This window comes from Bos grunniens, chromosome 6, assembly GCF_055505025.1.
Source record: "Bos grunniens cultivar Pamir isolate PY7600 chromosome 6, Bosgru_T2T1.0, whole genome shotgun sequence".
Taxonomy (NCBI): Eukaryota; Metazoa; Chordata; class Mammalia; order Artiodactyla; family Bovidae; genus Bos; species Bos grunniens.
The window spans coordinates 88,289,370-88,313,780 of NC_141170.1; the positions used below are offsets into that span (position 1 = coordinate 88,289,370).

The 24,411-nt window shown below is 37.7% G+C and overlaps 1 protein-coding gene and 1 long non-coding RNA gene across 22 annotated transcripts in view; one reads left to right on the forward strand and one right to left on the reverse strand.

The window, feature by feature from the left end:
• Nucleotides 1-10,655: 10,655 nt before the first annotated feature.
• LOC147370978 (uncharacterized) lies at nucleotides 10,656-12,381 on the reverse strand. Its single transcript, XR_015165672.1, has 2 exons — nucleotides 12,286-12,381; nucleotides 10,656-11,975 (listed from the first exon to the last, which is right to left on the reverse strand). It is a non-coding gene; the product is annotated as an uncharacterized LOC147370978 (long non-coding RNA).
• PDLIM5 (PDZ and LIM domain 5) overlaps nucleotides 11,863-24,411 on the forward strand; it is a 234,558-nt gene continuing 222,009 nt past the window's right edge. For 19 of the 21 annotated variants that reach the window (XM_086406562.1, XM_086406567.1, XM_086406563.1 and 16 more), the window contains exons 1-2: nucleotides 11,863-11,935; nucleotides 15,360-15,497. In XM_086406562.1, the coding sequence (XP_086262688.1) occupies nucleotides 15,402-15,497 (96 nt within the window). In that variant the 5' untranslated portion in view covers nucleotides 11,863-11,935; nucleotides 15,360-15,401. The remainder of the gene's footprint in view (nucleotides 11,936-15,359; nucleotides 15,498-24,411) is intronic. The other 2 variants (XM_086406571.1, XM_086406578.1) reach the window with 1 other exon arrangement.

A 24,411-nucleotide genomic window follows, 5' to 3' on the forward strand; every position in this document is an offset into this window, starting at 1 on the left:
AATGAGGAAAAGTTTGAAGGCAAACCCTTGTTAGTACTCTCCCACCCTGTGCGGAGGAAGATGTGTTACGAGCATCCTAACTGACCCACTGAAGTAGTTCCCAGCAAGAGCCCATCTGGTTACTCCAATAGGGTGAGTTTCTCTTTAACTTCATCCACCTCATCTTGCTCTGATCCTATTCTTGTTCGCAAATTTCTAACCTAAATTTTATTTTTTCGAATAGACTTTTCTGGAAGTGAAATGCCCTGAACCTTTCAGATTGCTTCACAAGTATCTTTTAAATTGATAAATTGAACATCTGTGTTTTTCATTAGCTTCTGGTGAGCTTTAGTATTGAATGTATCCTGAAAGTCTGTTCATTCTTTCGCTGCGCTCAGTTTCTTAGCCGTATCTGAACCTTTGTGGCCCTATGGACTGTAGCCTGCCAGGCTACTCTGTCTGTGGGATTTTCCAGGGAAGAATACTGGAGTGGATTGACATTTCCTACTCCAGAGGGTCTTTTTGATCCAGGGATCCAACTCACATCTCTTATGTCTCCTGCATTAGCAGGTGGTTTCTTTACCACTAGTGCCACCTGGAAGCCCTATATTCATTCTGCAGTTGGTCTAATAAAAGTGAATTTCTGAACACGCTTGGTTTTCATTAATGGCGATCTCATAAAGATTTATTTACCCTGAGAATTTAAATCTGAAAAAACCTGCCAATTGTTTTCTAACTCTTTAAGAGCAACATAGATGAACTAAAACCCACATTCTTTCACTGAACCTGGAAAATAGTTTGTGAAATTTTGCCACTGGCTTCCCCCGTGGCTCAGTGATAAAAAAAAATCTGCCTGCAATGCAGGATACCGGAATTCAGTCCCTGGATCAGGAAAATCCCCAGAGGAGGAAATGGCTACCACTGTAGTATTCTTGCCTGGAGAATCCCATGGACAGAGAAGCCTGGTGGGCTACAGTCTATAGGGGTGCAAAGAGTCAGACATGACTGAAGCAACTGAGCATGCACGCATGTCATGTATAAAACTTATTTTTTGTTTAAAATTATGGGTTACACTTTAAAATTACATTATTGATGATGATGATTGAGGCTGGGTAATGGATCCATTGGGGATTCATTAATTTATTCTTTCTATTTTGTATATATTTAAAAATTCTACAATAAATATTAAAACAGAAACAAGCAAAAAGACATATCAGGAGGTTTAAAATTCATCTTCAAAGAACTTTCTGGAATTGAGGTAATGTGATTTGTTCACTGCCTGGATTTCCAGTGTATTTGTCTCCACAACAAGCAAAACTTGAGCTCAGGTTGCTGGGGCAATGCTATCAGGTGTCTACCAGCTCTGCTTCTGCGGTTTCTTTGCCAGAAGGTACTATATTTGGATCTATGTTTAACACTTGACACTTTGGTTCAAGTTGTAATGAACCAACTCATTTCTTTCCTAAGAGCGTTTGGATACTTGTTTGCTCCTGCTGAACATATTGAAATATCTGTGAAACAGTCAAGATTTTGATTTTCCTAGGTGTGTTTCTGCTTTCTTTTAAAATAATAGATGTCCTCCTTGTACTCTAAAGCTTTGTGTTCCCTTGAATACCAACAGGATCCCTTGTTCAAAATTGATACATGCTTTTGTCTTTACCAGAAACACATAAGTGTTTCAGAGACTAAGTTCTGAAATAATGACACTAATTATTATGGTGAATAAATGAATTATATGTAATTCATATATCATGTAATATAATATCAATTTAGTATAAATAAAATATAAAATATTATAAATTTAATAAATAGTATAAATATAATTTATAAGTATTATAAAATTATATAAAATATAACAATAAGGCTATAAGAAGTTTTCAAGTAATCTGACCAGATAGAAAACTAGAAATGCCTTGTTTATTTCCCTTAAAGATTAAATCCTACATAGAAAGGCTTATCAGCCTAATATATTTCATTAAAGGAGATATTCAATTGATGTTAATTTGGAAAATTTGCCTCATTTATCTCACTAATGTATTCATTTTGCCTATGTTTTTGTAGTACTTTTTGTCATATTACTTTAATAATACAATATGTTGAATGTCTTTGTTTAAAAAAATTAGCAATATTTTCCTTTAATGTTTTATGTAGCTTTGATTAAGACTGTCCTTTTAAAATTGATTAAGGAGTATTTATATCAAATTTGGAAAACTCAGCAGTGGCCACAGGACTGGAAAAGGTCAGTTTTCATTCCAGGCCCAAAGAAAGGCAATGCCAGAGAATGTTCAGAATACCGCACAATCGCACTCATCTTGCATGCTAGTAAAGTAATGCTCAAAATTCTCCAAGCCAGGCTTCAGCAATACGTGAACCATGAAATTCCAGATGTTCAAGCTGGTTTTAGAAAAGGCAGAGGAACCAGAGATCAAACTGTCAACATCTGCTGGATCATCGAAAAAGCAAGAGAGTTCCAGAAAAACATCTATTTCTGCTTTATTGACTATTCCAAAGCCTTTGACTGTGTGGATCACAATAAACTATAGAAAATTCTGAAAGAGATGGAAACATCAGACCACCTGACCTGCTTCTTGAGAAACCTGTATGCAGGTCAAGAAGCAACAGTTAGAACTGGACATGGAACAACAGACTGGTTCTAAATATAAAAAGGAGTACATCAAGGCTGTATATTGTCACCCTGCTTATTTAACTTCTATGCAGAGTACATCATGAGAAACGCTGGGCTGGAAGAAGCACAAGCTGGAATCAAGATTGCCGGGAGAAATATCAATAACCTCAGGTATGCAGATGATATCACCCTTATGGCAGAAAGGGAAGAAGAACTAAAAATCCTCTTGATGAAAGTGAAAGTGGAGAGTGAAAAAGTTGGCTTAAAGCTCAACATTCAGAAAACTAAGATCATTGCATCTGGTCCCATCACTTTGTGGGAAATAGATGGGGAAACAGTGGAAACAGTGGCTGACTTTATTTTTGGGGGTCTCCAAAATCACTGCAGACAGTGACTGCAGCCATGAAATTAAAAGACACTTACTCCTTGGAAGGAAAGTTATGACCAACCTAAACAGCATATTTAAAAAGCAGAGACATTACTTTGCCAACAAAGGTCCATCTAGTCAAGGCTATGGTTTTCCCAGTGGTCATGTATGGATGTGAGAGTTGGACTGTGAAGAAAGCTTAGCACCGAAGAATTGATGCTTTTGAACTGTGGTGTTGAAGAAGACTCTTGAGAGTCCCTTGGACTGCAAGGAGATCCAACTAGTCCATCCTAAAGGAGGTCAGTCCTGAGTGTTCATTGGAAGGACTGATACTGAAGCTGAAACTCCAATACTTTTGGCCACCTGATGTGAAGAGCTGACTCGTTTGAAAAGACTCTGATGCAGGGAAAGATTGAAGGCAGGAGGAGAAGGGGATGACAGAGGATGAGATGGTTGGATGGCATCACGGACTCAATGGACATGAGTTTGGGTGGAATCTGGGAGTTGGTGATGGACAGGGAGCCCTGGTGTTCCTCAATTCATCGGGTCACAGAGTCAGACATGACTGAGTGACTGAAATCAACTGAACTGATATCAAGTAACTTGGTTAAATAAAAAATTAAACATTAAAAATATCTAACAGTTTTGCTTTATCTAAACCTAATCTGTGAATATTTTGTTTTTCAGATTTAACTTGGATGTTTGAATTTGTATTGATGGAATAACCATATACATGTTCTCAAATTTTCCTTCCAAGTAGATTTTCATAGAGAAGACCAAATATTCTAATGAAATTTTAATTTGATTTTTTTTCTCTTTTTCACATACTAAAAGATATATTATTATTATGAGGCCCTTTTCTGTAGGGAAAGCTATGACTCAATAGAAATAATGGTTTCAGACTAAAATATTTGAAGAACATTTTTCCTATGATCAAATTTAAAGGTTTATCTCTTAATCCTGAAGTGTTTTTTATTTCAATCAATCTTTTAATTTTATTTTAGCTTATTCACCTAATTCTTAGTTATACAAAAACATAAAAATCATCAAGTTTACAATTGAATTAGACCCATATTGAGCTGAATCGGACTTGTTGAAAAGAATTTTCAGAGATACAAATTATCACAATATACTCTGTAAAAGTACCCACTTATTTTAGTTAAGTACATATGCTCTATAGCCAAAGTTTTGGTCTCAAAATTTAGCTCTGCTCTGAGGATGAAATATGTAAAAAGGATTCAGAAGAGTGTCTAGCCACAGAAAGTGAAAGTTGCTCAGTCGTGTCTGACTCTTTGTGGCCCCAAGGATTTGCCAGGCCAGAATACTGGAGTAGGTAGCCTTTCCCTTCTCCAGGGGATCTTCCCAACTCAGGGATTGAACCCAGGCTTCCCACATTTCAGGCGGATTCTTTACCAGCTGAGCCACCAGGGAAGCCCAAGAATACTGGAGTGGGTAGCCTATCCCTTCTCCAGCAGATCTTCCCAACCCAGGAATTGAACCTGGGTCTCCTGCATTGCAGGCAGATTCTTTACCAACTGAGCTATGACAGAAGCCCATATAGCTACTAGTAAGTATTTTATAAGTAAGAATTATTACTCATAATTTAAATATTTTTCAAAGACATTTGTTCCTGGAGAAGGAAATGACAACCCACTCCAGTATTCTTGCCTGGGAAATCCCATGGACAGAGGAGCCTTGAGGGCTACAGAACATGGGGTCACAAAGAGTCTCAGTGACTAAACAACAACCTGTACAAGAAAAAAAAAAAGAAAGACATTTGTTATGTATATATAACAAATGTATGTGACAATGTTATGTGTATTAACACAATGTTTCTATACTTATAACAATGTGTATGAACAATGTGTACTAATGTATATGTCAGTGTTATGTATAATAATGTATATAAAAATCATTACTCTTAATTTCAGTTTATTATAGAAGTGTTAGTTGCTCAGTCATGTCCAAATTTTTGCCATGCCATGGACTGTTGCCCGCCAGGCTCCTCTGTCCATGGGATTCTCCAGGCAAGAATACTGGCGTGGGTAGCCATTCCCTTCTCCAGGATTGAACCTGGGTCTCCGGCACTGCAGGCAGATTCTTTACCATCTGAGCCACTAGGAAAGCCTTTAATATAAATGTAAAATGTTTTCAGAAAAGAATTTAAAAGTAAAAAAGTGAATATGAGTAAAATAAAATTATAAAGAGTTTCACTACTCAGAGGTAACCATTGATAGCATTCATATCTAGACTTTTTCTATAATTTTAAAATGTAAGATTTAATGTCTAAGGTAATAATATTCAAGTAAAAATGGATGGATTTTGTTATTATCAAAAAACTACAGTTATTTTGTTAAAGTTTTTAAATTGTGAGAAGGAGCAAGCATCAAACTTTGGCTAAAGAATAATTTAAAAATATGCTGTCATATGAAATAATGAGATTATGACAATATTTAAAGATTCCATTTTCACATCTCATAGATTAAAAAAATACATCCTGTTCACTTTCTTCATTAGTTAACCTTTTCATAGCTGGCAGAAAATGGCTTTGAGGAATTTCCCAGAATTAGTTTAATGAAATTAAATGCCAATAAATGTATGCACATTACATGCTGGCTGAATTTGATGTGATATGTATCACACCTTCGGTAGAGTTAAGTATAGTTTTGGTTTATGTTATTGATCCATATTTGTTTCTTCATTTCTTTCTATATCTTAAAAATAATTCTGAGCTATAATCAGATTTTTGATGAATTGATTCATCATTCTTTTCAGCATCTCTTACACTTTGGCTGGGAATGACATGCCTTAATACATTCCACTATGACTACACATGTGGATATCTTCCAATGAAAATATTAGTTTCTTTGCTATTCCCAGAGTATGTAAATGAATTTTAAAAACATTTAGTAGAGGTACTGTCTTTTGGGTGGAGAGATTTTACTGTAAATAAAGCTTGTTAGAATTAGATTTTCCCCAAGGATCTTTCCAATCCAAATACCATTTGCTTAAATGACCTTATTTGTATACTAGTCTTATTAATAATTATGTCTTCATAGCTCTACCATTGACGGAGAGACACATGGAAAAGCCTGAGAAATTCTAAACCCAGATAATGTGAAAAACTACTTAAAGGCTAAGTAAAGATTACATTGATGGATTGGGACAAAACCACACTTAAAGAAATTGAGATTTATAAACCAATTAAATTTAAATTAATTTGGGGGTAACATAAGCTTATATTTTATGGTGAACTTGGTCAATGCATGTAGTTTTATAAAAACATATATGAGTTGCCTTATTCTCACTGCTGCTGCTGCTGCTAAGTCACTTCAGTCGTGTCCGACTCTGTGTGACCCCATAGACGGCAGCCCACCACACTCCCCCGTCCCTGGGATTCTCCAGGCAAGAACGCTGGAGTGGGCTGCCATTTCCTTCTCCAATGCATGAAAGTGAAAAGTGAAAGTGAAGTCGCTCAGTCATGTCCGACTCTTTGCGACCCCATGAATTGCAGCACGCCAGGCCTCCCTGTCCATCACCAACTCCTGGAGTTCACCCAGACTCACATCCATCGAGTCAGTGATGCCATCCAGCCATCTCATCCTCTGTCATCCCCTTCTCCTCTTGCCCCCAATCCCTCCCAGCATCAGAGTCTTTTCCAAAGAGTCAACTCTTCACATGAGGTGGCCAAAGTACTGGAGTTTCAGCTTTAGCATCGTTCCTTCCAAAGAAATCCCAGGGCTGATCTCCTTCAGAATGGACTAGTTGGATCTCCTTGCAGTCCAAGGGACTCTCAAGAGTCTTCTCCAACACCACAGTTCAAAAGCATCAATTCTTCGGCACTCAGCCTTCTTCACAGTCCAACTCTCCTTGACTAGACGGACCTTTGTTGGCAAAGTAATGTCTCTCCTTTTGAATATGCTATCTAGGTTGGTCATAATTTTCCTTCCAAGGAGTAAGCATCTTTTAATTATTTATTTTATAAATAAAATCTAAATTTTCTTTCTTTACATTTTCCTTAACTTTTTTAGTATAAAACTGTGAGATGTTTTTACATGGATAGCTGACCATTTTTAAATTTCTCTCTTTTTGGTTTCCTAACACACTGCGTTTTAATCGTTTTACATGAATGTAAATTTGGAAACAGGAAAATGAATAAGGTCTTGCCTCCCAGGCTGGGGAGATTGTTTTCTTGGCACTACCAACTAATTGGGAAGCTATGCTCCAGGCCCATTTCTTACTTTCTTGACTTTCTTCAAATAATGTTTTCTTCAGACACCAAGTTTGTTTTGTTGTTGTTGTTGTTTTTAATTTTGGCTGCATTGGATCTCTGTTGCGCTATGTGGGATCTTTTAGTTGCAGCACGCAGGATTAGTTGCTCTCTGGCATGTGGGATCTTACCTTCCCTGCTGCTGCTGCTGCTGGGCTAAGTCGCTTCAGTCATGTCCGACTCTGTGCGACCCCATAGATGGCAGCCCACCAGGCTCCCGAGTCCCTGAGATTCTCCAGGCAAGAACACTGGAGTGGGTTGCCATTTCCTTCTCCAACGCATGAAAGTGGAAAGTGAAAGTGAAGTTGCTCAGTCCTGTCCGACTTTTCGTGACTCCATGCCAGGGATCAAACCTGCACCGCCTGCCTTGGATGGCAGATTCTTAACCACTGGACCACCAGGGACATCCCCAGATATTAAGTTTTTTCAGTGATTGACCTACATGTTTTTTTCTCATTTATCTCCAAATCACATATTGGTTTATCTTTCTGACTACTCCAGACTCCTCAAAGAATTGATTTTCTCTGGGCAAAACCTCAGACTAGCTAAACCTGGATCTGATCATGAGGACTATTCCTCCCCTTTTGAAATCTCAAACTTGAAGCTCCTGAGTACTTTTTTCAGTATGCTTACTATCTACTCTTCTTATTGATACCCTTCATTGAGCAATTGGATCTTTTTGCTTACGGCAAATTGTCAGTGAAATGCATAGTCACTTCACAAACTTGGCCACTCTTCCTTCATTAATCAGTAAGTTATTAATACTACCCCCCGAACCCAGACTTGAAACTTGGGAGCTATTTTTAAAAAGTTTAAACTTGTTTATAACATCTTCCTCAAGCACATGTTTACTCAGTTACCTAAGCTTCATGGATATTAGAGTTCTTAGAGTCCTTCTCATCCATTAACTTCTTTCCACTCTCTGTGGCTGTTTTAGTTCTGGCCCTTCTCCCAGGGCTCTGTAGTAAGCTTTAGAAGACAGTATGCCTCTCTCCCTAGATTACCCAATGTTTCTTTAGGTATTAGAATAGTTAATACTTCCTCTCCATCCCAGATTTTAAACATTAAATACTCATACCTATGAGTGGTTTATTTACCTTTCAGAATTAGGACTTAGAAGATAAATTGACTTAGAGTAATATAGGAATTTTTTAAATACTGGCACTTTATGGGGTGCAACTATAAAAACTCATCACGGCCATGCCATCTTGTAATTTAAAGTTTCTGTTATTTTTGAAGTACTGCAAGAGGAATTCTGAGTCATATATTGGATAATTAAAATGTTAGAGCAAACATTTATACATGGAGGTAAATACTGTGTTCAGATGGAATATTCTTAAAAACTCTTCCTGCTAAATTCATCTTTGGATCTAATTTCCTTTTCTAATTTTAGCTTTTTGTGTACTGGTTTTGAAAGAGTGAGGCTGTTAATATTTTTGTGTGTGTGTGTGGTGAGTGCTTCATTGCTTAGCCCACAGTGTTAATGCGGTTAAGGACATTGGTCTGATTTCCCAATGGTTCAGTAATCTTCCTGTAGTCTGTAGTCATGGACTGTCCTCCAAACCATGACCAACCATTTCATAGATGTTAGTCATGAGGGAGACAGAAAAGGGGAGTCGGTTTGGCTCAGTGTCAATTCATTCTAAAACAAATTAAGGCACATGCCCTACCAGATGCGGTTCAGGAGTTTTGCCTTCTTTTATTTAAAAGTAATTCAGCCTTTATTCAGGGCTTCCCAGGTGGCGCTACCATAATTTGCTACAGATTATGCCTCTATGGCCCTCAACAGTGTTAGTTGCTATAGTTTTCCATCTTCTTTCTCTGGTCTTTAAGTTGGATGGTTTACTGAATTTACTGAGATGCAGTACGTTGAGATGAAAAGGACGTAGTTTTTCAAGTCAGACCCCTCTGCTCTACTTCTTTCACTAATTAGTTGTGTGCCCTTGGTTATTCTGAATCTCCAACTTTCTTTCTTTGAAAAAAATAACTATATGGTTGTAAGTATTAAATAATATACGTAAGGCAAGAAATAGTATATGCATAATAAATGCTAAAGTTCTCTATTTATCTTTTGTGATACATAAAATCTAGTCAGTCAGGAAAGTTTTATATAGTTACCAGTTATTTAACACTTTCTTGATGCCAAGCATGCTGTATATATATGCAGTTTATATATGTGTGTATATAGTTTATATATATAATATGTATATGTAGTATATATATATAATCTCTACTTCTCATGATAACTTCAAAATGTAATTTATAATTATTTCTTTTAAAATGAAGAAACTGTGATGAGTTGCTATCTGGGGTGCATGGTTATCACCAAAGCACAGTTTACAGTAAATTGGGTGTACAGGGATATTTCTAGGGAAGTGATTTTTAAGTATTATAGTTGAATGACTACCTGGATATGAAAAAAAAAATCCAGGTAATCATTTTACGAAAAATTTTTTGTTTGTGAAAAAAAAAACAGACTCTTGGGGCCCACTGGCAAGGATCCTGGGTCTGGAGGCCAGTTTTAACAAGTTGCCTGAGCCATTTTGATGCAGTTGGCACTTTGGAGAACACTTGGATAAATATCAGCCTATGTATTCTACTTGAATTTGGTTCATTTCCACAACACCCCAGACTTTAAACTGTGGTAGGAGGAGAAAGAGGATTCAGAGGTAGGCTATCTATAGGCTAACACTGATTTGCATAGGTAGGTAACACTCCCAGCTCTTCACCGCCTCAAGATGCTTATCTTATAGTGATACCTCTACACATTGTCTGCATTTCTTGATGTCTTTAGTCAACCTGGTTTCATTCAGGATCAAATTAATTGTATTAGCAGCAAACAGATGAGGAGGAGCAGAGAGAGGACCCTTACAGGGTAATTCTAGCCATTGCCCTGTGGAAGTGTTACCAGCTGCAATCTCTTGAAACCTCAGTTTTCTTGACTATATATATGACATTTGTCTTATAAAGTTAGAAGAATTATTAAGTGTAGTAAGAATTTTTACAGTTTTAACAAGTTGCCTGTGCCATTGGCAACACTGCCTAGCGTATGGCAACCCACTCCAGTGTTCTTGCCTGGAGAATCCCAGGGACCGGGGAGCCTGGTGGGCTGCCATCTATGGGGTCGCACAGAGTCGGACACGACTGAAGCGACTTAGCAGTAGCAGTAGCAGCAGCGTATGGTAGGTGTTTGTAAGTGGCAGCTATTGTTATTGTTTATTTATTTATATATTTTGGGAGGGAGATGTCAAACATGACAACAAATATTAAAGCACTCTGTAAACCAGTTCACACTAGAAAACCCTTCCCTCCAATATAATCTTCCAGAGAATGTGATGAAAACTATGGACTAGTGCTGTCCAATGAATATATAATAATGTCAGTCAACATTGGTAATTCAAAATATCTTAGTATCCACATTAAAAAACAGCAAAATTAAGTTTAATTGCATGTTTAACAAATATAAAAATTTTACCACTTCAACATGTAATCAACATAAAATTATTAATGACATTTTATATTATATTTGTCATAATAAGTCTTCAAAATCCATTTCCATTGTAGCACAATTTGGACACGACGTTTTCAGTGATAAAGAGAAATGTACTCCTATCCAAACACCAAAGTTGTTTTTAACGGAGGCATGTTACCCTACTTCAGTTTTTAAATTTAAATTAAACATACATAAAACAAAAAATTCAGTGCTTCAGTCGCAGTAAATAAATTTCAAATATCAGTAGCTACATGTGATAAGTGTTTACCAGTTTGGACAGAGCAGTTTTGGGTGTTCTCTAGAATTTTGTTTGCACTTCTTGGGGACCCACGGACTCCATCAGCCTTGCTTTACAAGTTCCATGGTTAAGAACTGTCCTTTTCACATGTTATAAGCCAATTTACAGTTCAAAACAAGCCTAAAAGTTACTTTCTCTTATGTTCACTGAACGTTATTCAAATTTGCTCATGAATAAATCCCTTGGGCTAAATCAAGCACCTTTATAGAAACTGGAAAGTGGACTATTGATCTGGACTTAGAAAAATAAGCTGAGGTTATAATGGTTGAACCACCTTTGGCCGCTGCTCTTAAACACGGTCTTCTGGTTTGACTAGAGGATTTAACTTCTAGATATTAAAGTTGCTGATTTTCCCTTTCCTAACAGGTCAACTTTAAAGTCTTCACTTCTCCGGGCACATAAAGCTTGCTCAAAAAACCAGGCAGTGGCCGCTGAACTTGCATAGATACGGATTTATCCAAAGCCCTCTCCTATTTTTAGCCAAAGCAACTGCTTGCCAATTCAGTTTCTGGAGAGAAAAATGCATCCACGACAAAACAAACAGGCAGAGCGGACCATTGTCAGGTACTGCTCAAAACCCCCTAAGACTGGTCCCACCGAAACTCCGTACTGCAATTGTCTTTCCGCAGCAGCTTCGACTCGCTGCAGTTAGCCCTCAGCTAGGTTCACCCGCAGCCTTCTCTCAGCTCCCCGCAGCTCTGCGGGTCCGGGGCGTGGCCAGGAGCGGAGGGGGTGTGTCCTGGTTCGGGGGCGGGGCCGGTGTGTGTGTGTTGGGGCTGGAGGGGGGGGCGGGGCGGGAGCCAGGAGGCGGAAGTTCCCGCGGGCTGTGGAGAAGGCGCAAGCACCGCGAGTCACTTGTCAGCGCTCGTCTGATTCGGAGGCATCGCGGCGCCGCACCCGAGGTGAGTGGCCGCTGCCTGCAGGGGATGCGCGTCTCGGAACCTGGGTAGGGAGGAGGGAAAGAAGGAATCGCCGTGCACTGAGAGCTTGGCCAGAAGTCCTGCTTAGGGAGAGACGGTGGTGCGCCTAGCGCTGGGAAGCTTCTCAGGTGTTTGCTGGACGCGGATCTGCGGAGGTGGAGAGTGGCGTGGGAAGAGGACTACCGGGGAAACGGCGGTGCGGAAGCGGGCTCCAGGCCGGAGAAGGGGCACTAGAGCGGGGACGGGCTGGGACTAGCACGGCTAAGGCAGGGGCGCAGGAGTCGGGCGAGGGCGGGCCACCATCCGGGTGCCGAGCGCGTCTGGGTACCCACCTTGGAGTCTGATACTCGCGTCCTGCGCAATCTCCTGGAGGTGTGGAGAGGAAGCGGGGCTAATTTTTATTTGCGCTCACTCTACTGAGAAGCATTTATTTCACGCTCCACCCACCCCCCCCCCCCCCCCAACATTTAGGATTGTGTAACCTGTTAGGGGAATAAAGTTTGTTTAAAAAACAGATCTGCGTCCAGGAATAAAGCTTGTTTAAAAAACAGATCTGTCGTAAACGCCAGATTTATTAATGCTTGCGTACTTGTTGGGGCTTTTTAAGGCAGTGCCTCTAATTCGTTTGACAATAAGTGGAAAAAGGAAGGGCGTATGGATAGGGCAGAGCTTGGAAAGAAAATTGGTGGCTGCGCTGGGCAGGGCAGGTCTAGGGTGTGATCGCCAGATCCTATCCCAAGTCCGCCTTCCTGACCACGAGGACGTTGGAACCCGCCTGCCTCGGAAACAGCCGGCTCGGGAACCTTATTTGGCAAACAGGGCTAGGCGTGAACCTCTCTGCTGGGAAACTGTCTCGTCGGCTACTTTCATCCGCTGCTTGTGGCTTTATTTCTTTCACTCTACCTCCACAGTCTCTCAATCTGGGGAGAAAAAGAATCTCAAGATACATCTTTAATTTCAGACCCATCTCTGAGCAATTCATCACGAATTCTTCTTTCCAGTCTTCCCATTCACTGAAGAAGTTAGGATAGAAGTGTGGGAAATACCAAGCTTCCTAGAGCGAAAACATTGTTTGGACTTTCCCTAAAAGAAACTCCAACACTATACAGAAGTTCCAACATTTCCTACTTATTTGAAAGAAGAAAGGCTGCTCAATATTTCCTGCCTCCTTGGTAATTTAGGAAGAGTTTGGGCACTAATAACCAGACCTGGAAAAGGCCAATAATATAACTGTTGCTTTGACTTCTATTTCAAGTCACATGAAACTAGCAAAGGGAGGGAAACGGCACCGACTGGAAATGAACTGACACTGGTTCTGTAGTGTGGGTGTGAACTTGCCAGTTCTAGAGATTTTAATAACAAATGGGGGAAAGCAGGAAAGGAACTCCCAAGTAAAGAGAGTTGCAGGTACATGGATTAATATATGAATTAAATACATTTTCTTGTAGGGAACAATGGGATTAGGAAAGTTGAGCCTAACTTTCACGTTCTTCTTTTGAGGAAAAGTTAAAGATTAAAAAAAAAAGGATGGGCATATTGCCTGTGAAATATCTGTTGGCTCTATACACTTTTGATAAATATTGTGTGCCATCATCCAAATAGTCCCTCTCTACAAGTTCTCAGAAACGCTTTTATTATAGGGAGAAAGCAATTATGTATATTGGGTGGTTTAGTCGCTAAGTCCCGTCGTGTCCCGCTCTTGAGACCCCATGGATTGTGGCTCCTTATTACCTCCTTAATGTCCATTTTTCACCTGTATCTAATAGTTTGATGTCTGGTTTGGCCTTTTCATCTTTTTGGCGCCTGTTACATTAGTACTAGTTTTGTTGCCTAGTAGTTCAGTGAACTACTATGCTTGGGGAGAAGCTTTCTCTTTTTCTCTGGTAGATGTAGTGCAGATTTTCACTGAATTTTCTTTAAGAACTTAGACTTACTTGAAAATTTTGCCTCGTTTTCCCCATAGGAGAAGATGGAATCTGCCTGCTTTTAATACTCCCAGTTATTCAAATATCTATATCTGCCACTATTAATTGATGTGTGGAGTAGAAATTTTGAATATGTTAAAAAAAATGAAATATTTTAGGACAGGTAATGATTTGGTTAAACAACACAGATTTTTCCAAGGAAGTGGGTCTTAAGCAGCTTTTTTTTTAATGTGGTTTTAAATTATTTATTGTTATATTATTAATATTTTAAAGAAGAAAATAGTACATTTCTTAGTATTACATTTTAGAAAATCCCTATTCCTCCTAATTTCTCCCACATAATCACCATAACAATCAATACCAAGCTCTGAATCATACTTCTTTTCCTTCAGTTTTTCTTTGTTATATAAAAGTACATGGTACCATGAGAGTCATTTTGAGCTCCCTTCGAGCAAAACATAGAAAAAAGAAAGCATCAAAGCACTGGTTCTTTTCTAAAGCTCTAATTCCCTTTCATGCAATAAGATTAACCCTATATTCCTACCATGTTTAGTCAATCTTATACACTGTGTGGTAAATGCTCACTCCACTTTGCCTGATGAGGTGTGTATGTAAAACAAAAAGCAGGTTCTGACTCAAATCTCACTGTGCTAGAATATTGCCACCCACTCCAGTATTCTTGCCTGGAAAATGCTGTGGATAGAGGAGTCTGGCAGGCTACACACAGTCCATGGGATTGCAAAAGAGTTGGACATGACTTGGCAACTAAACCACCACCACCAGAGTATTGCCAATCATCGCCTGTCTGAAGGAAAAGTGAATAATTTTTTTTTTAAGTTTTTTGTTAGAAAAGTGAATAATTTAAGTGTGGAAAATACCATGTCCCTATATGAGAAAATACAAGTTGTAGTTTATGATTAGAGAAAATAGTTTTTATGCATCAAGAAACAACTTCTCATTTTAAAGAATTTATTGTTTGGAAAGCATGAATGAGAGTCTACCATTTGTAGTTCTCTTCATATGTTAAAATAACTCAGAATTTAGGTAAGTGAAATGGACCCTTGCCAATTGCAGACAGAAGAGGTTGGGGAAAATCATTTTGAATTAAACCTGAAATACAGTTTTGTTCTTTTTTTCATATAAAACAAAGTATTGTAAGGTACCTTGAATTAAAGTTTGTGTGCAAGAAGCCACAAATTGTATTCTAGCAAGTTGTAAGATTGATCAAATGTCTAGAAATATACTCTGATATGGGATTTTTAGACTATGGAAATTGGCATAAGTTTAGAGATTGCATATTAGCTCATAGATTCCTTTTCCTAGACTGAAATGAGAACTTAATATAAACTTACTCTGCATATCCCCTCTTTCCCCCCAAACAAAATACTGAAGATAATTTAGTTGGGTTTATATTCAATACATTTAAATATGTAATAGCTTTTCAGATAAACGTCTTTGTTAACCATCTGATTTTCTTTCAGTTTCTTTCATTTTGAGGGATTGGATTTTGCGTCATTAGAACCATGAGCAACTACAGTGTGTCCTTGGTTGGCCCAGCTCCCTGGGGTTTCCGGCTGCAAGGTGGCAAGGATTTCAACATGCCTTTGACAATCTCAAGTGTAAGCAAACTTTACAGATTTTGTTGTAGATGTTCACTCAATGCATAATCCTAGAAACATCACGGCTGAGTTGTTGAAATCTCTGAATGTCCTGTGCTCTACTTAATAGAATTGCTTTTGGAATATGATCTGAGCAGATTTAGTTAATTGTTGTAAAGGATCTGTTGGGGAAGGAAATTGGATAATTGATTTCAATTAAGCATATTTCCCTCCCTCTTAATACAAAAATGGAAAGCGTTTAACTGGGGGACAGACTCCAGATCTTTGAACTGTCACTGATCTGGACCTTAGACTCTTCATATATAATAGAAGGTTGTAACTGTGGGGTGTTCACTGTCACCTTCAGCTCCAAAAGCTGTTTCTTAGAAACTGTTGATCAGTATTGGGTAAAATAACTGTTTTGGTGTTATTTCCTCAACTTGCTCTCTGATGAAGGTGATAGCCTACAGTAAAATGGCCAAAAGCTACTTACCTTTGAAGAGGAAATGAAGGGCTATTGGGTTGGCCAAAATTTTCGTTGGGGGTTTTCCATAAGATGATACAGAATAGATAGTCAATTTTTGAATAATTGTGATTTGACTGTTTACATCATTATGGATTTAGTTTGAATATATTCTGTATATATATTGTAAAGATACGTTTCATGATGCTAATGATACTTATGAGGGGAGTAATAATAGCTTTCATTTATTGAGGCTGGACTGGGTATCAGGCACTATTTCATTTTCATCTCCAACTAGGTAATTTTTGCTATTAATTAGTTGTATGACAGGAGAAGGCAATGGCACCCCACTCCAGTACTCTTGCCTGCAAAATCCCACGGACGGAGGAGCCTGATAGGCTGCAGTCCATGGGGTCGCTAGAGTCGGACACGACTGAGAGACTTCACTTTCACTTTTCACTTTCATGCATTGGAGGAGGAAATGGCAACCCACTCCAGTGTTCTTGCCTGGAGAATCCCAGGGACGGCGGGGCCTGGTGGGCTGCTGTCTGTGGGGTTGAACAGAGTCGGACACGACTGAAGTGACTTAGCAGCAGCAGCAGCAGCAGCAGCAGGAGTTGTATGACATTTAAAGGATTTTTTGAATATTCAAATAAATATGAATATCTGTTCCCTTTTTATTTGCATGGTAGCATAATATACACACTGTTCCACACATTCCATTTTTCCTCAACAGCTTACCGTGGAGAATTTTCCTGATTAATATGTAGAGTTTTTCTTTTTCTTTTTAACAGATGTATAGAATTCTTTTGTAGGGAAGTAACATTTTTTTAGGCAATCCCCTATTGAAGTGCGTTTGTACTGTTTCCAGTATTACTTTTACAAGTAATGCTGCAGTGGATATCATATATACATGATTATATATGTAATTTTTGATAGGTTGTGCCAATTTGCACTTTTGTGCAATACGTGAAAAAACCTATCCCCCAAAAAACATTACCAGCAAACTTTTGGACTTTTGCCAAGTTCTTTACCTTCCTCATCTTAGGTAATTCTCACACCAGGCTGTGACATAGTGGTATTATTCTCATTATATAGAACTGTGCTGTGAGCTCCTGTGGCTAACGTGGAAGAGCTGGCTTTCAAGCAGGTATACTCTGCTGCCTGCTCAATAAGCTTTATCATAAATTTAGGTAGATTCTTTCTCTAGTTAGATATTTAGAGGATTACTTTTTGGTTTAATTATATATGTTCAGTTCAGTTCACTTCAGTCGCTTAGTTGTGTCCGACTCTTTGCGACCCCATGAATCGCAGCACGCCTACTTGGGTATAAATACACACTGTATATATATACACACTGCTTCTTACAGTATTATATACTACTTGATTTTAAAAGATTGAAAATACGTTTGTAACAGTTGTGTATCTCAATTAAAATGCTTAATCCAGTTTACTAATGAAGTTTTCCTTGTTTTTTGGCTTTGAATTTTTAAATAGCTATCTTTATCTCCAAATTCTGTCTTGATTTTAGCTACTCAGGTTTTACAAGGAAACACATGTATGTAATGCAGTCTGCAAGTTTTAAGGCTTTGCATGATTGGATGAAATTTTAACTGTAAAACATCCTTGTGAAAATGTGTCTTGTGATTTATTCCTGTTTGAGGGGAACAGTGTCTTTTTGCCTCCTACCAAAGAGCTATTATGCAGAAAGGAACAATATTTGAATATTGTCTTCTTTCACATTCTGTTAACATCATTCTATATTACTTTTGAATATCCTCGTTTGTGATAATGGACTAAAGAAAATTGTTGTTTAAATACTCCCATTTTTCGCTAAAAAAAATCCAGAGACAAATGAACACCTAGTGGAACATACTTTGTTGTTTGATTATGGAAATGCAAATGGAGTATGTAGATATTGTGGTGCCATTCCTTTAAAACAGTTGTCTGTGCTTGTTTTCTGGCAGACAGTCTGAGCTCCATGTTGTGATGCTGATATAACAGAACGCTGTGTACATACATATGTGCCCTCTCTTGGCACAGAAGAAATGCTTTCCTTGTGTAGACAGAGTGCTAATTAAAGGGTTTTGAACATACTGATTAAAAGAGACTATGGTAACAAAGCTGCTGAGTTATTTCTGTTCTCTTACAAAAGTCTCTGCCATCTCCTGTGACCTTTTTGGGTCTTGTGCAGTGGGGCATGCAATTCATTCTGGACTGGAGAGGATGGAGGGGGAGGGGGAGGAGAGGGAATGTTGGCGCAACTTTGCTGTTAGGCTGTTGGCCTTTCATTGTAGTTATTTTTAACCCCTTGTGTGGTTAAGTTTAAACATGTGCAGTAACATTGCCTAATAAACATGGGTGCCTAATAACTAATTTATATTGTGGTAGTAAGATGATTAATATTATACCTCATCTTAATTAGTTCTCTGGTTATATTTATTCTGCCTTCATTATGTAAAATTATCGGGATGTATTTCAGTAGTCACCAGATTATTTAATTAATACTATCAAGAAGCAATTAAAACCTGAAAGCATGCCTTAAAACATATAATTTAGTGATTCTCTTATTTGGATAATGTGTATGGAATTCTTAACAAGGTCTGGTGTGATAATTGCTCAGTTATCTTTTACAATAATATGAAATTAAAAAGAAAAAATTATTTGGAGACTTGAAACATCAAATCCACCATGATTGTAGGGAACATTTGCATGTTTGTAAATTTACTGTCTGTTGAAATTGAAAAAGGAAAAAATGTACAAGTTTGTGCTTAGCTAGGAACCTACATCTATATAGAGTTCAAAAGTCTACAGTTTTTCCTCTGGTCATGTATTATTGTCTTGTACTTCAAAGTGCTATTTATGGTTTCCTTATACTATTGGAACTCAGATATCAAATGTATTTGAGATAAAGAAGTCATTGGCTGGAACTTGAACATTCTGTTTCCTTAAGATTTTGTTGTTAATCAGTGTAGGAATATATTGACTATGACTTGTTTCTTAAAGCATAAAAACTATAAAATTTTAGCATTATGCTCAGATTTTGTTTTCCATCTCTTTTGTATGAGTTTTGCATACTTCTTTAGTTGGTAGGTTTCTAAGGTAGGATTGGTAATTCTTGCAAACTTTTTGAAAAGATCCTCAAATTGCTGTAACTGCCTGATTACATATCATTGTCTTCAATTTCCTATCCTTAAAGTGGTGTGTCGGCTACTGAAGTTTGTAGGCTGTCTTTTTATGACCCTATATTTATGAAATTGCCTTGAAGCCATGGAATGTAGGGATGGTTTCATTGTAGCAGTGTGGGTTTGTTGGTCTTTGCCAATATATTTTATAAGAAGAAATAGGAGACTTGTTGCACAATTCAAGGCTGTATTTTGGCAAGTTGATGACCCTCACCATGGAATTAAAAGAAAGATAGTGTATTTGTGAATAACATTTTAACTGCAGCATCCTAAAATTCAACACTCTGCTTATGTTATTTTCTGATACATGATATTAGAATTTTCCCTTAACTCTCAATATTTGGATTTCCGGAAGGTTATCTCCCAATTCTTTATAAACACATCTATGGTGTTTCTTTAGCAGATAAAATGAGGTCAGACATTTCAATACCCAAATAATAGAGATTTTGATTCCAAGAGTTAGAGGAGGATCAGTTGTCACCAGGTCAGATAGGATTTTAGTTGGTTTTGAAAAGCAGAAGAAATGTATCATTTCTTGGAGTATGGAGCCCTGTTTAGAAGTATTATTGATACATAGAACAGAGAAAGAACAGTGAAAATGCTTTGCTGTGAATTCATTCATTCAGTAGTTAAAGGGACATTTCGTGGAAGCCATAGAGGAAGAGACAAAGTATTGGGGAATACAAAGCTGGGGAAAAAAATAGAGTACTAGACAGTGTCATAAGACCTGTCACAAGACAGTGTTTGATGAAATGACAGAGATGCAGATAAGTGTTTCTTGGTTTCAGTGGACACAGACCTTTTGTGTTTGTTTAGGGTAGAGAAATTACCTACAGGAGAAATTAATTGAATTGGTCCTTGAAGGATGAACTTTGAACACCTCAGAGTAAGTGTTTCTCTGTGATGGTTTTCAGTGCCAGTGAAAATGAAGACTTATTTTGCTATTGCTTGACTCTGGGTGAAACTGTGAATAAAGCTGAGTGATTCTCCAGACAGGCCAGCTGCAGAGTTCCCTCCAAGAGGCGGGTAGAAAGAGACTTACAGTCCTCAAGCTGAAACGAGAGAACCATCCTACCTTGAATAAATGGGTCCATTGTTAATTTTAAGCTGTTGAGTATTTTCTTTTACATTCCCTTCCAACTACCCTGTCATTATGCCAAGTTAGAAAGTTAATAATTTAGCTTGCTTAACTGTATAATGTATATTTCACATGTGTGTTCACCCTTTGCTTTAAAATATTAATTACCTTATGTGGAAGACTCAGAGACTTGCCTTTACTACATGGCAGTTTTCTGCCATTGGTGATTGCGAGGGTCAAGAATCTCAAGATAATTCTGAAGATTTTTTCTGGTCTGTTATTTGTAAAAAAATGAAAATCTTAAATCAGTTTTATTGTTAAGTTAGTAGTTAGAGAAAAAAGGCTTTTTTTTTTTTAGTTTTTAATGAATATTGGGCATTTTAGAAAGTTATTTGTTAACATAGGAATTTTACTGCTATGCAGGATTTTTGTATCTGATGGAAGAAACAATATTGTAGAGATTGAATCAAGTAAGAATAGCACTTTAGACCTAAGTAAAGGAGATTTTCATACAAGATACTCATTTACTCTTGAGTTAGGGCTAATATTTACTTACTTAAACTGAGAATAACCAAAGCCTATAGACTCATTTTCAGTCATTTTTGAGAATTTTCAATGCAGAGAGCTTGTCTTTATGATGGTTGCTGATTAGGCTGCAGTGTGAATATACAGTTAACCAGATACCTTTGTCTGAAACATCCTGTTTGTAGTAGTTCTTACCCAGATTCCCGTGTACTGCAAGGCCCTTCATGACCTTTCCCCGCAGCTACAACTTCACAGAAGAGAAATCTGATACGACTTTATTAATCTAGAAACACCCATAGCTCTCGCTGACAAGGGATTGCTTCTTTGGCATCTTAGAAGAGATAGTTGCATTTCAGCTTTAGGAGGTGAGACTCTAGGCCTTTGAATTTTTAAGATGAAGAAATACTTCATTGAAGTTTTAATACTTTAATTGTGAAGTATTAAAATATTTAATACTTGTGAAGTTTTATATCATATAAAACTTCACAAAACAAGATCCTCACATGTGAAATATTAATATATGTGTGGATTTGCAAATAAATGACACAATAATGGGACTGAAAAGAAAACACCAGTTTAAGAAAGTAATGAGCAGTGACCATGGTGGTCCCTCATTTGGGTATTCTGGGTACAGAGTCACTGTATAGCCCTGCTGGGAATTCAGATTTGTGTTTTAATTACAGAGTAGGAAAATCACTTTTGTAGCACAGACTTTTTTTTAAAGGTAATAAAATATTTAGCTATGGACAAAACAGACAATATTGAATGAGTGTTTAAAGTCAGATTTGGAAGAATTTTTTATACTATTAAAATGGAATCTCTCAAATTATCAGTTCCCTATTTTTTGTCACATTTTTATCATTTCTTTCTTGTGGCTTAATTGGAGTTATCTTTCATCTGTCAATACTCAGTTTTCTTTTACAGCTTATTGTTACCCGTTTTGTGTGATAATTACTGGAACAAGTTCCTCAACCCCACTGGCACTTAGTCCGCCCAGTAGAGTCTAAGCAGTTGCAGCAGGTGTCCCTGTCCAGCTTAAATGCAGGGGGATGAAATGAGCTGGGAAACTTGACGGGACGAAATGAAAAAGAACAAGTCAGAAGGGAAGTGCAAAGAAACAGGCAGTTTTAGAAAGGTCACAGTGGGAACAGTTATTTACTGGATCAAATATGGTACTCAAGAAATCTTAACCCTTCACTCTTTCCTCCCTTTTAAAGTTTAATTTATGCTTTTCTTTAGGTAAGACATTCATGTGAGTTGAAAGTCCAAGGACTCGTTAGAGTTTAGAGGAAAGAGCGCCTGTTGCCCTGTCATTCATTCCCTTTGCCTGCAAGCCCCCGGTGTTTGCAGTTTCGTGTGTGTAGTGTCAGGGGTAGTCTACACAGATGTGTGAAAGTACATAGACATCCTTTCTACCCTCCTTGTCAACACAAATAGTGTCCTTTTTTTTGGCATTTTGCCTTTTTTAACTTAACCCCAAATCAGTAACTATGGCTTCATTCTTTTTGTATAGCTGTATTGTATTTGGATTTATCATAATTTATTTAGCCAGTTCCTATGGATGGACAATTTGGTTGTTTCTAATCTTTTTCTTTTAGTGATACTGTGGTGTAATTTTTGTATCTGTATCTATATCTATTTATTTTAGGCACATATATGAGTACATCTGTGAGATAGATTCCTAGAAATGGGATTGCTGAGTCAAAGGTTGTCTACATTTTCATTGATACTGCCAAATATCTCTGTGGAGACACTCCTCCCCACAAAATGAGAATGCCAGTTTCCTCATACCTGTGCTAGCACATGTTTTGACAGACTTTGATCTTTTCCAATCAGATGGGCCTATTTCCATCGTTCTCCTTTTTTACAGAGCTTAATCACTAGTATTCTACAGAGGATTCTGTATGTTTTTAAAGTGGCTCATTTTTTCCCCCATTTGTGTGAGAATATACAGAATGAAAATGTCCTGGTTTTCTTTAAATTATTTCATTAACTTTGGAGGGACGCTGTTTGTTTGAATTTTTTCATTTAGAGCTCGGATGAATAATTATCCTCTTATCATTTGCTTCCTATTTCCAAATGAATTTCCCCTCTCTGTTAACATATTACTTCCAAATATATGGTGAAATAATTTTTTGTCTTTTGTGAAATAGTTTTTGGCATAGTGCCCTGTGATAGACTTTCTAAAAAATTAAGCAAATTACATTTAATAGATTTCAGGTTGTTACTTTGGAGTTTTTCCAGTAGCTTGATATATTGTGTAATATCAAATCCTACTCTTCTTGATCTCCCTTCAAAGGATGTGACAGAGAGACTGACCATAATGAGGTATTTGGCCTGGTCCTTGGACATAGTAAAATTCAGCCTTAGGACCCTCACTGTTTGCATATCAGCCTTTATTAGCCAGTGGAGTATAACAGGTCCCAACAGCTTCTAATGTCTCATGGCCTAGTGAGTCAGGCATTGTGAAGGCATTCTAGCATGTGGCACAGTGCGTTTCTTTGTTTTACCTGAGTGAAGCAGCAGAGAATGTAAGTGCTGGTAACCTTGATGACAAGAAGGGTCGGGATGCCAGGGCTGTTTGTATTTTATGTGCTTAAAGTTGAGGGAAGTAGGAATTTCCTTTTAGTCTGTTGCTGCAAAATTTTAAATATGATGAGAAGGGTTTGGAACTACAGAAGAATGTGCACCATTTGTTATTTGAATTCTGCGACTTGTTAACGGTTTCCCTAGGATTCAGAAATTGATTTAACAGTGATCACTGCTCTTCGTGATAATTATCTTGGGTGAAATTTGATTTACCAAAAGAAAGTTTGTGTTTTGTTTTTTTTTTTAAATGGTAGTAATAACTGAATTCCATTTACTGTTGATTCTGTCAGGGGCTTAAGCGTTGTGATTGGTTCCATTAAGTATCCAGTTGTTAGACCAGTATTTCTTTAATGATTTCTGAGATATTAACTTTTAGAGATGGTGAAATTTAAAAGTTTAGTCAGGTTGTAAAATGCTAGCTAGAGGAGGTTGTGCATATATTCTGAAAATATTTTCTTCTTAAGATACTGGAGGACAGATATCCTTTAGAAAGCAAATGCATTATTCCTTAACTAGCAACCCTTAGAAATAGATGTTCTGGAGAGAGAAGTTAAATACAAGCATTGTTACACATGTAATTTTCATGACTGTGGACATTCTCCTGAAGTATCTCCATGGTGCTGACTTCCAAAATATTCTAGGAATGGTTCTTTTGATCTTTTTAAGTTAGACATTTCTGTTTATATGTACCTTTATTCATTCTGAAAGACTCTAGTTAGTTGATATCCAGTTCTCGGAGTGGCATTTTGATAGTTTCGCAGACAAAGGTGTTTCTAAACTTCATCACTGGCTTGTTCCCCCCTAGGCTCTTCCTCATCTTCAGGCTGGCATCTTGCCCAGGCAGGAATTCTGAAATCCTGCATTTAATGTATCACTGCCCTATTTAAGAACTGCAGGGCTTCCTGTTACTTATTCCTCAACTCCTCTGCCTACCATTTAGGCTGCATGTCAGTGGGCCCATTTAACAGAACTGAGTTTATAGTCCAGAATGTTTTGAACCCTGAAGTCCTTAGTCTCTTTGTTCTTCATGCACAATACCTTTGTTTCTGAGCTCTGAAGCCCTGCCCATCCATTAAGGCACATTTTATACCAGGT